At 47.5% G+C, this 14,736-nt stretch overlaps 1 protein-coding gene across 1 annotated transcript in view; it reads right to left on the reverse strand.

Annotated features, from left to right (window-relative positions):
* The window catches only part of GABBR2 (gamma-aminobutyric acid type B receptor subunit 2), a 336,631-nt gene that overhangs the window by 225,944 nt on the left and 95,951 nt on the right, over positions 1-14,736 (reverse strand). Inside the window, exon 2 of the mRNA XM_047700879.1 lies at positions 4,515-4,652. Coding sequence (XP_047556835.1) covers positions 4,515-4,652 — 138 coding nt within the window. The remainder of the gene's footprint in view (positions 1-4,514; positions 4,653-14,736) is intronic.

Below are 14,736 nucleotides of genomic sequence, written 5' to 3' on the forward strand. Positions count from 1 at the left end.
CAGGGTCACATCCACATGGAAGGAAACTATTGCCGTGGAGGGTTTCAGGCTCCACAGCCTGTGCCCTGCACTTAGCTCAGTTCAGCACTCAGTGAGGACTTGCTGGGTGCCAGGCCCTGTGCTAGGCACTGGGAACTGGGGGAAGAAAATGGGGGCCCCTGGCCCCCCCAAGAAGCTTGCATTCTAGTAGGGAACACCTAAAAATAGAGTAAAATGTTTCCCATGAAATATAATTCCTTTACTGACAAAATATCATATGCACCAGAAGTGACGTAGAACCACGTTTCCCAAATTTCTCTTCGTCATTACTCTCCTGAAAAGCCCTTGTAGACATGTTTTCCTAACCCTGCACCACTTATGAAATTTTAATGCCGCAGATACTATAGATCTACTTATGGGGAAACCTGGGTGGCTCAGTGGGTTACAGCCTCTGCCTTCAGCTCGGGCCATGATCCCAGGGTCCTGGGATCGAGCCCCGCATCGGGCTCTCTGCTCAGCAGGGAGCCTGCTTCCTCCTCTCTGCCTGCCTCTCTGCCTACTTGTGATCTCTGTCTGTCAAATAAATAAATAAAATCTTTTTTTAAAAAAAGTTCTATTTATGGACTGTATGTATCTCTGTGCTTTGTACATAAAAAAGAGTAGGCTGTTTTGCCCCCTCCCCACAAGAACCAATTTACACCAGCTTGCAGGAGATGGCCTTCATAGAGCAGGCTTTATTGAGGAAGGAGCCATTAATTTACCCTGGGACTATGGGAGGCACAGAAGGAAAGGGATCAGGAAAGGTATCCCAGAGGAAGAGGTAATTACCCAGGGTATTGAAGGCTGAGCAGAAGTTCCTTAAAACAGAGAAGGGACTTGGCATGAAACCTCCTTTGCTGGGCAACTTGTGCTCCGCCTTCTTCCCAGAATCCCTCCTTCCTGTGGTAGTCAGCCTTCAAGATGGGCCCCAGCGATTTTCACCTCCCAATGTAGCTTGTTTAGTCCTCTCCCACGATAAATAAGAGCTAATTTGTATGACCAAGAGCATAAGGCATAAACGACAGTGTGCAACTTCTGAAGCAAGGTCCTAAAAGAATTTTCCACCCTGCCTTGGTCTCTAGATGGGTAGCTTTGGGGGAAACCAGCTACCATGCCATGAGGACACTCTAGCGGCCTTATGGAGAGACCTGCAGGAGAGACACCGACCTGCCCCCCCTGTGAGGGAGCCTCCTGGGGAGGGGGGTGCTGATCCTCCAATCCCAGTCAAACCCTCAGATGATGCTACAGCCCAGTCTCCGAATCTTCCAGCTAGATCCCAAACATCACGGAGCAGATGTAAGCCATCCTCTGGGTCTGAAATTTCTGACCCAAGGAAATAATGCAGTAATGATTACTATTGTTTTTTGTTTTTTGTTTTTTTAAAGATTTTATTTATTTATTTGTCAGAGAGAGAGAGGGAGAGAGAGCGAGCACAGGCAGACAGAATGGCAGGCAGAGGCAGAGGGAGAAGCAGGCTCCCTGATGAGCAGAGAGCCCGATGTGGGACTCGATCCCAGGACGCTGGGATCATGACCCGAGCCGAAGGCAGCTGCTTAACCAACTGAGCCACCCAGGCGTCCCAGATTACTGTTGTTTTAAGCCACTAAATCTGGGCATGAGTCATTACACAGTGATAACTAACACAGTCCCGTCTTTGTAACTTGGTCTCCTGTCTTGTCAGCTTCTCAAAGCTGGAGGCCTTCCTTGCTCATGCTGAGGCCGGTTGGTTCTGGCTGGCAAGCCAGGAGTTTCTAACATTGTACCCCCTCCGGCAGCTCCTCAGAGAATTCTGAGGGGTAAACCATTCCAAGTGAGGATATGGAAAGGCCCGGAAGCTCCCTGGCTTCCTCTCTGGGCGGGAACCCTCCACGGAACTTGGCCTGCCATGTCTGAGCAAAATGTCCATCTGCATGGAGGTCTTTCCAGCCTCCATCCCTTCCTTCCTCCTTCTATCTCTCTGATCATTCAACAGACATATAATAAGGTCTGTGGAGTGTTAAGCACCAGGAAAAACAGGAGGAACTCAGGCCCAGTTTCCGTTCTTATGGAGCTCACAGCCCGGAGCTTACATGCTCCCCACATGTGCAAAGCCCTAAGAGAGGGACAGGCCAAGGGCACGATGGGTGGGCTATGCATGTGTTCTGCTAGGAGTAAATGCAGGGAAGTGAGAAAAAGAATTTTTCTAGAGGGGCTACCTTAGAGATGATAGTAAGGAAAAGCTTCTTGGAAAAGGCAGCTTTTAAGCTGAATCTCCAAGGATGGGTGACACACTGGGAATGGGGAGAATGGGGCATCTCAGGCGGGGGATGGAGGGCAGGGAACAATGTGGCTGGAAAGACCCAGAATGCTGAGGCATTGAGGTATTCAACTCAGGGAGCAGAAGGAGGCAGGTGCAAGAAGGAACACTTAGTGCTTAGGATGGGCCAGACCCGGCTCTAACCACAATCTCATCCCTGAATCCATAGAGCGGTCCTATGAGATCAGTCCTCTCCCGCCCTGGATTCTACAGGTGAGGGGCTAAGGCCCAGAGGGGCAGTGCCCAGCCCGGCTGCACAGGGAGCGGAGCGTGTTCCTCAGTATTCAGGAAAGGAAGCTCAAACACAGAGAAAGTGACCCGGCCAAGGTCTCCCAGCTGTTTGCAGGCACCTTGAGGCTCAAAGCCAGGGGAGTGGCACTGGGTCCCAGGCACGTGCTTAGGTTTGCATCACAGCAGGCCACGCTGCTCTTCTGGCCTCCTCTCCTGTTGCATCCATCCACACTCAGCGTGGCCCACTCAGGCCACCACGAGTGACTCACTGCTCCCCAGGCCCACATACTCCCCCACCTCCCGTTTCAGAGCGCCCCGTTTCCTCTGCTGGCAACGCTCTCCTCCACAGCTCCAGCTGTCCAGCGTCCTCTCCTCCTTCCCAGCCGGCTCCACGTCGCTCCTCTGGGAAGCCTTCCTTGCCCATGGGCTGAGTGGGCGGCCCTCCCCAGGACCTCACCCCTTCTTCCTCATACCTCAGTCACGGGTAGCTCCGGCCTCCCTCTGGGCCGTGAGATCCGGGGCTCTACCTCCAGCTCCTCATGCAAGCAGGGCCAGACTCCCTGAGCTCCTCAGTCAATAGGAATGCAGGGAAACCCGATCCGCTGTGGTCAGGCTTCCACGGCCTCCTCATTCTCACCCCGGCTCCCCAATGACCCGTCTTCCGCTCCCTGAATGAGCCAAGTTCTTCCCCAGCACAGGCCATCTGAATTGACCATTCCAGCCACCGAAACCGCTCCTTCTCATGCTACAGGTCTCAGCTCAAATGTCACCTCTGCCAAGAGGCACTCCCCGACTGCCTTGGGACGGTCGCCACTAGTTCCATCACTCTGACTATTTCTGTCCTGGCTGTTTCCTACCACAGGCTTAGTTCGAGACTCCCTGAGTTTAAATCCTTGCTCTGTTACCTATGTGCTGAGGGTCCTTGTGCCAGTCACTAGGCTTCTGCGTGCCCAGGTTTTCTGATTTATAAAATGAGAGTGATAATACTGGCCACAGCACAGACAGCAGGTGTAAGGACTGAATCAATGCAAAGAAGTGCTCAGAACAGCATCTAGTAGGTTCTAAGTCTGGCACGCATATGGCACCAGTGTCGGCTCTTAGTAGGGTGACCTGTTCACTTGCTCGCTGCCTGCCTCCCTCCTAGCACATAGGCTCTGAACAGGTAGACGCCCACCCTGTCCTGTTAGCACTGTGTCCTCAGAGTCTACCAAAACCCCAGGTGCAGAATAAGCTGAACATTCTCTCTGCTGGATGGCCGGATGGCCAAAGCAAAGACATATACACACGGCGTGAGTCACCCCTCATCTTTCCACGCCCTTCTTCTCCCGTTCCAAACAACACCTGACACTAGTGAGTTTTGCCTCCATCAGCCCACGCCCTCCCTGGCTGGCTGGTGTAGGACCTTAGCCAGTGTAAGGAGTGCACCCTGGCCAGGAGCCCTGGCAAAGCCCTGTGTGCAGTGTTTTGGGGGGGGTCTTGATGCACAAGACCATGTCAGTGGGGGACGGGGGCTCAGCAGCAAGTAGAGAAAAGCCCGTCTGATCAGGGAACAGTGAGAGCAGGGCTCAGAGGCCGGAAGGTGCAAGATGCCTTTGGTGAAAGGGCGGGCGGTCACGAGGGGCTGAGGCATGGACAGAATGGCAGGGACAGAAGAGGACAGTGGGCAGGCAGACCGGCTGGACATCGGTGACAGAGTCAGGCTAGGATGTCATTGAAAGATTCCAAACACGTAGTGGGGGTGTTGGGGTTACCCCAAGGAGACCCACAGTGTGGGTCTTGCCAGCACCAGCCCGGGGAAGGGGGTCGGGCCAGGAGGTGGGGCGGCGGGGGGCTGGGCAATCAATCCTCCAGAGAAGAGTCAGGGAGGCCTGACCCGGGCAACTCAGGAGCTATGTTGTACCAGGAGCCATTCCTGCAAAAGACTGGTGGCTAAGGACAGTCCCCCAACCAAAGGTGACCTGGACCTTACCTGCACCAGATTCCAGCCTTGGAGGGACTCCGCAATGATGGACGTAACAGATGGACAGACTCCTCCAAACACCATCAAGTGGTTCGGCCCATATTTTATTGCATCGTAGAAGGCTTTCAACCCTTTCGCATTATCACACTGGAGAGCAAGAAACAGAAAGAGGAACCCAAATTAGAAACAGCTTTCCCCAGGGGCAGGGGCCCAACGGTGGATTCACACAAACAAATTTCCTCATGGGAAACTGGCTGGGTTTCAGCTCCCCTCTTGGGAGGCCTCTCTCGAAGCCAGCCCTGGGCCCAGACGACAAGCTCAGCGAGTGTGATGTTGGTACCCCCCCAGCCCAGCACTCTTCCCGCTGAGCACCCTCCCAGTCTAGGACCTCTGCCTCTGTGGCTATCTCCCTGCTCTGCACACTGAGGAAAGGGCCCCAAAATGTCTCCCTCTGGGGTCTCCACCTTCCTGCAGTCATTTACATGTTAAAAGGGCACAAATCCATACCCATTAGAATGTCTAGCATCAAAAAAGCACAAAATGTAAGTGTTGGTGAGGAAGCCAAGACACGCAGAGAAATGGGGATGCTGGTGCTTTGCTGGGGGGAATGTACAATGTAGTATTGCAGGACTCCAAAACCTTAAACAGGATTACTGTACGAGCCGGCATTCCGCTGCTGGGTAGACAGCCCAAGATCCGGGAGCCAAAGAACCAGAAGCAGGGACTCCAAGACGTATCTGCACACCCACGTTCAGAGCAACACGATTCACAATCGCCAAAAGGGGAAAACAACCCAAATATCCTTCAAGAGATGAAGGGATAAACGAAATGCGGTATAGACACACAACGGAGTATTTTTCAGCCGTAAAAAGGAAGGAGACTCTGACGCATGCTACAACACAGAGGAACCTTGATGACATTATACTAAGTGAAATAAGCCAGATGCAAAAGGACTGCTATTGTAGGATTCCACTTAGATGAGGTCTCTAGAGGAGTCAAATTCATAAAGACAGAAAGCAGAATGGTGGCTGCTGGGGGCTGGGGGAGAAAGGCATGGGGAATCAGTGTTTAATGGGGAGGATGGTAACGTTCTGGAGATGGATGGCGGTGATGGTCGCACAGCCTCATGAATGTACCTGATGCCATTCCACTGTGTACTTAACGAATGGTTAAAATGGTTAATCTTATGTTCTGCATAATTTATCACAATAAAAAAAGAAGGAAGAAGAGGGGGAGGAAAAAGGGGAGGAAGAAAAGGAAAAGGAGGAGGAGGAGGAAAATCTAGAAGGAAGAATTCGCTCAGCAAACACTTGCCATGCAGTGTCGTGTTTAGTCCGGGGCTGGGTACTTAGGTAACATACAAGTTGGACCCCGCCCCCTGCCCAGGTGCTTGCATCCTAGAGTGGAAACCTGAGCCCTAAAACGGATCCCAGCAACCCAATATGGAAATGAACTGGGACAAATGTCCTCAAATGTTACTGACTTCCACCTGCACCTCTGTCACTCAAGCCGTGTCGTCATCTCTTCCCTGCACAGAGGCACTGACGCCTAGCTAGCTGGGCTTCTCGCTTCCCCGGGGGTCCAGGTAAGCCTGCTCACCACCCAGCCGCCTTCTGGGGGTGCTTTGTAAAACATAAACCAGTCCTTCTGGTGGTCCTGCTTTCCATGCACTTAAAGCCCATCTCCTTAGCAGAATGTTGATTCTCAAAAGGTTAAAAAACATAATTCTCATGAAAATTGAGACTGGGTACATGTCAACCTTTTATTTAACTCATTAACAAGGGGATCTGCAGAATGACAAAGTAGATTCAAAAGGAAACTTGAGTGACCAGGATTTTTATAGTGAAAGGAAAAGTAAGAATAAGGTAAGATTGCCAAATCAGGTACAAAACTGGTTAATGTCCTATAGGGCAATAAAAGTAACCTTTGGGGACAGAAAGGAAAATCCCTCAGATTGGCACATCATGTCAGTTGTAGAGAATTGTAAAGTGTCTAGGGCTTAAATTCCCCCAGTCAGATGACTCTTAGGCAGGGCAGCTAGAAGAGGCTCTAAGTGTTAGGCTAACTGGTTATCTAATAACTGTTTTGTATTATTTACAAGTTTGGTATCAGGGTCTGAACCCTCCCTATCATCATGGATACAGAAGCCACAAGGTCCAATCCTACCTCCCACTCTGACCTCATTTCCCTCCACTCTCTCCCTTGCTCACCAACTACAGCTCACCCAGCCTCCTTTCTGCTCCTTGAAATGGAAAGCAATTTCCTTCCTGCCTCTGGGCCTTTGCACTTGCTGTTTTCTTTGCCAGCAACAACATTCCCTTGGTTCTCATCATGGTTCACTCCTTCTCATCATCCAGGTCTCAGCATAGCTGTTACCTCCTCACAGACCTCATCACTGTCCCCCATCCAAAATGTCCCCCACCACCAGCCCCACCCTAACATGCCACCTTATTTATTGCCCTAAGGCTGTTCTTAAAATTATCTGAAATCATCCTGTTTTTTTGTTGCCTGTAGATTGACTGACCTCCTGAATAGAATGTAATCGCCTGAAGGCAAGATTTTTGTCACTGTTTTCACAGCTGATGCCCCCAGAGCAGGGGGAGGGGAGGGGCTGGGCTCTGGACACCTGGGGATGGCAGCAAAGGGCCTGGACAAGGGCTGAGGGGCCAAGCAAGGGTGCTGGATTGCAGCCTGCAGAGATTTGGGAAATAATGTCACTTTAAAAGTTAAATTTAATTTAAAAAATGACCATGCTAAACTTTTTTGCCAAGAAAGAAAGAGAGAGAGGAAAATAAAAGGTGGGAAGGGAGGGGGAAGGGAGAGAAGAAAAACTAAAGTTCTTATTCTAAAGAACTTCTCAAAAAGTTCTTATTGTTTCCTGGGGGCCTCTATTTAATGTCCCCATTCCTTGATTGAAAGCAACATTCTCCAACCTCAGCAGAACATGGCAGATATAACAGAGCAGGTCATGTTTTAATTGTTTCTACCATGATTTCCTGAATCATTTCCCATTTTAATACATTCCTGTAATGACTTTAGCTTGTTTTCTAATCTGTAGCTAATGACAATGATAATACAGTACTGCAAGATTTATAATCAAAGTTGCATTAAAATAATACTAGCAACAACGAACTTACTAATACTTGTTTGCTCTGCAAACATTTCCCCGGCCCCTTGTCTGGGCAAGATTCTGTAATGATGATATTGTCCTGACTTCTAACAAATACACAGCTTTTGAATGTCAGCTCAAGAATAGGAGAATATTTGACAACCAGTATTTAAACTGATGGAATCTTCTAATGTTTGCAAATGTTTATCTGACTCCGTTTTCACCAGGCTGGGTGTGGACGGCAGAATTTTGGCCCCCAGGACCTGCGCCTTTGCTTTTACTCTCACGAATAATTATGTCACATGCAAAACCTGTGCAGATTATCATTAAGGTTTCTTATCAGCTGACCTCAAAGAATTATCCAGGTGATCTATGTAATCACACAAGCCCTGAAAAGCAGAGATCTTTTCTGCTGGTAGCCAGAGTGAAATCAGAGGTTCCAAGCATGAGATACATTCAGTGTGCCTGTTGGCTCAAAGATGAAGGGGGCCACAGGTCAAGGAAACGGGGGCTTCAGTCCTACAATCAAAAAGACTCGGCTCTTCCCCAGGTGAGCCTCCAGTTAAGAACCCTGCCCAGCTAACACTTTGATTTTCAACCTTCTGAAGTCCCGAGCAGAGGGCCCAACACAATCACACAGTGCCCGGGCGTCTGACCCCTGTGAGCGAGGTTGTGGCGTAAACCACGAAATCTGCGATCATCTGTTAGGGCAGCAACAGGAAACTCACATGGTGCAGTAAAAGGAGAAAAGTAAGAATAACAGAGTGAGGTTTTCGTTAAAGATAAGTGTATTTCATTTTAAAAACCATCCTTAATTTATAGATCCTTCCTAGTTTTTGTGATGTTGAAATGTTTTTCTGTTATAAAATTACAGATGATGGGAGGGTTTTGTTCTTAATGTCCTGATGTGACAAAATAACGTTTTTTTTTTTTTTAAAGATTTTATTTCAGAGAGAGAGCAGGGGGAGCAGCAGGCAGAGGGAGGAGCAGGCTCTCTGCTGAGCAGGGAGTCCAATGTGGGGCTTGATCCCAGGACCCTGAGATCATGACCTGAGCCAAAGGCAGATGCTTAACCAGCTGAGCCACCCAGAAGCCCCCAAAATAAAGCGTGTGGTCTTTTTTTTTAATCTAAGTTTCTCTTCCATGCCCCTTCCACGCTGCGCTCTAAGTTAGCTTTTACTGATGTGTGAAATCCAAACACGTGGGCATCGCTCATCTAGCCAGCCCTGTACCCTCATTTTTGGATGCACACCGAGGACCAGAGGACGGAGGGAAGGGAGGGGGTTTGTCACAGTCCTATCAGGACTGGGGAAGGGTTTTCACAAGTCCCAGTTCAGAGCTTCTCAATAATCTGAACTCACCTCACCAAGCCAACAGGATGTTAAAGCTAGCAGTGTTCTGGAAAGGACCACTTCCCCCAGGATAATGCTTCCAGCTTCAGCGCTGTGGACCTGAGGCAGGATAAGCCGCCTCCTGGGCACCAAGCACACTGTTTCGGCTTCCCTGCAGGGAACACGTTGATAGCGACTACCAAATAAGAATCACATGGACCTATCTGTCCCATTTTAGAGGCTATGCTTCCTCATTCTTACTTCTGATACTGTATCTTTGTGCCTTGTACCAATAGTGTCCTAATTAGAGAGACTTTCCAGCCAACCAAAGCTGAGTCTTTGTGGCTAGACCAGCTTGGAGCTTGTCAGGCTGAGCCCCTTGGGCACCTAGGACCTGGAAGAGACGTGGAGCCAGCGAGGAGCCCTCTGGGCTCTCTGCTTCACTTCAGCCAGAGCTCTCCGTGTATCTCTCCTGTCTTCAGCATCCAGGTTCCCTGTGCTACTTAATTGGAGAAGGGGATTCTATTGCTAACGGCATAAAATGCCTGGAAACCAGGGAGGGAAGGACCCCAAAGGTTCTTGCCGGTGTATGATTTTTGTCTTTGGCCTAGGAAGGGCAGGCAAGTGCCCCAGAGGCGAGGCTGGGTGAGCCAGTAGCTTGAGCACACTCCCTCAAAGCTGACCCACCGCACATCGGTTTGGCTGATAATCAATTCACCAAATCACCAGGGGAATTTCTCTAAGTGTGAGTTTCCTGAGGGACTCCTCGCAGACACTTCACACAGCTATTTCAGGAGGATTCGTCCTTCTGGCTCCAGTGAAAGTCAATTTCACCTGTATTTCACATTTCAGTCCCTCCTAAAGGCTGCACCCAGAGACGTCCCCCTAATGCCTGTGTCTTACCGTCCTCTTCTTGCAGACTTCAGACCCTCCCTTGCATGAGCCGAGGAGATGCCAAAGCTTCTCTACTCCCCCATTTAAGGTGTCTGTCAGATGGCTTTTAGTGAGCCGGTCACTGGACAAAACTATCATTCTGAGAAACTGTTTATGGCAAGTTGTCTCTGAGTGCTTTGGCTTTTGATGAATTGCTCTCAGAGCCCCTGTACGGGGGTTCTCGTGTCCTGGAAGAAAGCTATGGGCTTTATCATGTTCTCCGACTTCCCCACCTCTCCAACTAGAACCCTCCCACCTGCTCACATTCTCATGCAGAAGTTCAAAGCTTATGGACGATGGGCCACAGCCTCTGATCTGCAGTTTTGCAACCTGGACATGGGCTCTGGCACACAGTAGGCCCTCAGTAACTACTGCTTCCCGGGCCCCCACTCCCCTTTCCTCTCCGGTATGTTTCCTCTTTGCCTTCCACGAATTCCACACCTATGGCAGCTCACTGCCCCCAAACTCCCTGCCTCGAATTTCATTTCCAATGGCTCCTCCTTTCCAGTAAGGACGCACTTGTCACAGAGAAATCATAATTGGCACATATAGGCTCTTAAAATTCAGCACCTATAAAGGGGACTAGATCCAAAAGCCATGAAAATCCATTTTTTAAATGAAAAAGTAGAACTCTGGAATACATTCCATTTCTCACTTAAAATCTCATTTTTAAAGAATTTAAATACTTTCTTTGACTTCAAAATTTCAAAGCAAATGTTGCTGAGAGTTAAAATGTAAAAATGCCAAGAAAATGTCAGAGCTAATAACGACCAATTTGAAACTGAGAATTACTCTGTACAGAATTTCAGACTTGAAGGAGAATTTAAACACTGATGTGTCCAACCTGTCCCAGATACAAAGTCCTCCTCTGTGGCCCTGCTCCAGGAGCAGTCAGCATCTGCTTACATCCCTCCAGTGACAGGAGTCTCACTCCTGAACCAGAGAGCTTAGTGGTCCTTGGTGAGCCAGCTCTGCTTCTTAGAAAGTCTTAAAAATCACCCTCCTTTAACACTTAAGTTCTCATCCTAGAGCAGAGGTTAGCAAACTTTTCCCGTAAAGGGCCAGGCAGGAAATATTTTAGGCTTTGGGGACCATGTGGTATCTGTTGCAACCTGTCAACCCCTTGGAGCACAGAAGCAGCCATAGAAAATACATTAAAAAAAAAAAAAAGATGAACCTGGCTGCATTCCAGTAAAATTGCATTTACCGAAACAGGTGGCAGTCAGATTTGAGCCATGGGACATAGTTTGCCCACCCCTGTTCTGGAGCCTTTTAGAATTCGTACAGTCTTCCGTTCCCATGAGAGCCCTTCAGACACCTAAATTCAGGCAGACTGACTTGACTCTAGGAGATGCTTTCAGGCCAAATGACCCTTCACTCTTCTAATCATCTCCATAGGATGTGGTGTGACAGCCTTTCCATCGGTGGTCATCCTCAGCAGAGGCTTCAGAGGACAGACATTTCTAGGATGCAACCCCCCCCTGCAATTCCACTATCTGCCCTGCAGATAAAGAGACAGAAAAGGGACACCAGCTAACCTGAATCATGAACTCACTCTGTGTTCGGCATGGTACTCAGAACTTCACGTAATCACCCTGTCCATGACAATACTGTTCTAAGACAGGTACACTGGTATGATTTCCAGCCTCACTGAGAAGGAAATTGAGCACCAGAGCAGTTAAATAACCTGTCCAAGGTCACAAAAAGGGTGAGGATTCTATCCCAAGCAGTGTCACTTCACAGCACTGTTCTATTTTAAATAAAAATACATCATTATGAAATATTTCACTTGTAGGAATGATTATACCATACACATACAACTTACATAAAATATGAAAAAGAGTAATAGGAACCTCCAGTATACCCAATACCCAGCTTGTGTGGAAGCCTGTGTGGTCACCCTCCTTCACTCAGGGGGTGCCCCTAGTCTGGATTTAGCCTTCCTTTTTTTTTTTTTAAAGATTTTATTTATTTATTTGAGAGACAGAGAGCACAAACTGGGGGAGAGGGAGAAGGAGAAGCAGACTCCCCGCTGAGCAGGGAGACCGATGCGGGGCTCAATCCCAGGACCCCCGGATCATGATCTGGGCCAAAGGCAGATGCTTAACTGACTGAGCCACCCAGGTGCCCCTTTCTTGCTTTTCTTTATTGTTTCATTACACATTTATGTTTCCTAAATGCTATATCATATAATGTTACTTGTTTTTGAATGTGTATATATATGTAGAATCAAGCTGTATATTTTGCTTGAAACTTGAACTGAAAACCTCTGTATGGCTTCGCATTGTTTGTGAGATGTTTGTGGCTGAACATGAGGGCAATTCATTCATTTTTAGAGCTGTGTAGTATTCCCGGGTAGGATTATATCATGCTTTATCTGTTCCTTGCCCTGTTGATGGGACACTTGGATTGTTACCCGTATTTTGTTTGGTTGCTGTTATAAATAAGATGGTTGAAAATGTCTGTATGTGTCCCCTCGCACGTATGTGCAGAGCTCCTCTAGCATCTAAACCTGGAAATGGAATTGTTAAATCACAGGATTTCCCACATTTTTTCAAAGTGATTTTATCCATTGACACTCCCACTGTCAGTGTTCAAGAGGTCTCCGTTCTCCACATCCCTGCTCTTTCCCAGGGCACCAGCTCTAGATTTTTGCCAATCTTGTACGTATTGATGTCACTTCAATTTGTCTGTCCTTGATGGTTTAAGAGGATAGCCATCTTTTCATATGTTTATAGGTGTTTGTTTCTTTTTTGGGGACCAGGGACTTTGCCCGTTTTTCTAGTGGGTTGTATTTTCCTTATTGATTTGTTCAGAGCATGCCTAGATGCAATGCTAAACTGAATGAAATGATCACCTCCCACATTCTGAGCATGGACTTCTATTAATGTGACCTTAGAATGCAGTCCTTGTATTTGGCACCTACTTTACATAGACCTTAATGTTGGTTAAAAAAAAAAACAAAAACAAAACCAAAAAAAACTACTAAATTAGCACACATAATCTTGGTAACAAAACATCTATGAAAGTTTCTTGTTGGGGATAGGGGGGAAGAAAAAGACTACTTGATGAGAAATGTAGTCAACCAAAACATGACTCAAAACCCAAATCTCAGGAACAGAGAGGCTTCTAGCTAACAAGGAGCAATTCTGAGTACTGCACCCATCTCACAGTAAACAACCAGCAAAGTGAAGAAATTAACGTAACATAAAACTCCAGAAAGAGGAGAAGGGAAAAAGAGTTGTAGGATTGCAAATTTCCTTTTCTTTCCACAGGAAAATTTGGACTGATTTCACCTAACATTGAAAACTGGAGTTTAGGGGCGCCTGGGTGGCTCAGTGGGTTAAGCCGCTGCCTTCGGCTTGGGTCATGATCTCAGGGTCCTGGGATCAAGCCCCGCATCGGGCTCTCTGCTCAGCAGGGAGAGCCTGCTTCCTCCTCTCTCTCTGCCTGCTTGTGATCTCTCTCTCTGTCAAATAAATAAATAAAATCTTAAAAAAAAAAAAAAAAGAAAGAAAACTGGAGTTTAAAAACCAGGACTCAAACCTCACTCCTTTTCATTGTCTTCTATTACCCTTGATATTTTAGAAATCAGGATTTTCTGTAGTGGATCAAAATTGTGTAATGTGGAGAAATTGTATTTCCTTATGTGGCCTTCAAAAAAGTAAAAGTTGTCAGTTTTAAATAGCACATAATAATGATCTTTTTATAAAATGATTTCAGTCCATCTCTCTCCTCGTAACATATGCACAGCGACCTGTCTGGAATGAGACTCCTCTAATGTTAACAATGGTGAGATTTTGTTTTTATTTTGTTTGTTTGTTTTTTTAATATTTTATTTATTTGTTTGATAGAGACAGAGATCACAAGTAGGCAGAGGCAGGCAGAGAGGGGTGGGGGAAGCAGGATTCCCGCTGAGCAGAGAGCCCGATGCGGGGCTTGATCCCAGGACCCTGAGATCATGACCTGAGCCAAAGGCAGAGGCTTAACCCACTGAGCCACCCAGGTGCCCCCAAAATGGTGAGATTTTGAATGATTTTCTTTTTACTCTCTTCCTCGTACCTATTTGTTTTACTCAAAAATTTTTCTAAATGCATGTATTATTTTTATAAAGACAGGAGGTAGTTTTTTTAACCAGTGGGCTTCTCACACTCAGCCTGCTTTTGCAACTATGTTAAATCTTTCTCGTTCTGTTCTTCTGGGATTGACTTTCTGAGCTGAAGAACAGGACTTCACATTTCTTATCGCGAAATCATGTTTAAAATTAGCCCAGCACCATGGCCAACTGAATTAAACACTGTCTTGTTTTTCCATGGAAATTCATTCATTCAGACATCTTCTGAGCCTGTATTAAGTGCTAGGAGAAACGAGTAGGTCCCCGGGATGTACAAAATTCCTCGAACAAAGTAGATACTCAAGAAACACATCTATTGACATACTAAGTTTGGAAACGCTAGGAGTGATAGTAATAATGGCATTTACTTGTACCAGGTACTGGGCTTGTTTCTTTATATATATTAACACACTTACTCCTCACAACAACACTGTGAAATATGTCCTTATATTATTCTTATTTTAATAGATGAAGCAATTGAGGGTCAGAGAGGTGAGTCATTTGCACAAAGAATTACACAGTGAGGAAGAGGCAGAGTCAGGATACGGACATCGAATCCCCGCTCCAGCGTATCTGTGTTGTTTTCCTCCCTGGGCACACAGCGACACTACATCCTGCAGCCTTCGCCACGATCACGTATGACCACGGAGCTTTGCGCCATGGCTGGTGAGCGAGGTGATGTGCTCTCTGCCCGGGGCTGGCCTGGAAAGCCCCTCCACGGGGGCTCGGCGCTCTCTGCTCCAG

This window comes from Lutra lutra, chromosome 13 (genome assembly GCF_902655055.1).
Source record: "Lutra lutra chromosome 13, mLutLut1.2, whole genome shotgun sequence".
Taxonomy (NCBI): Eukaryota; Metazoa; Chordata; class Mammalia; order Carnivora; family Mustelidae; genus Lutra; species Lutra lutra.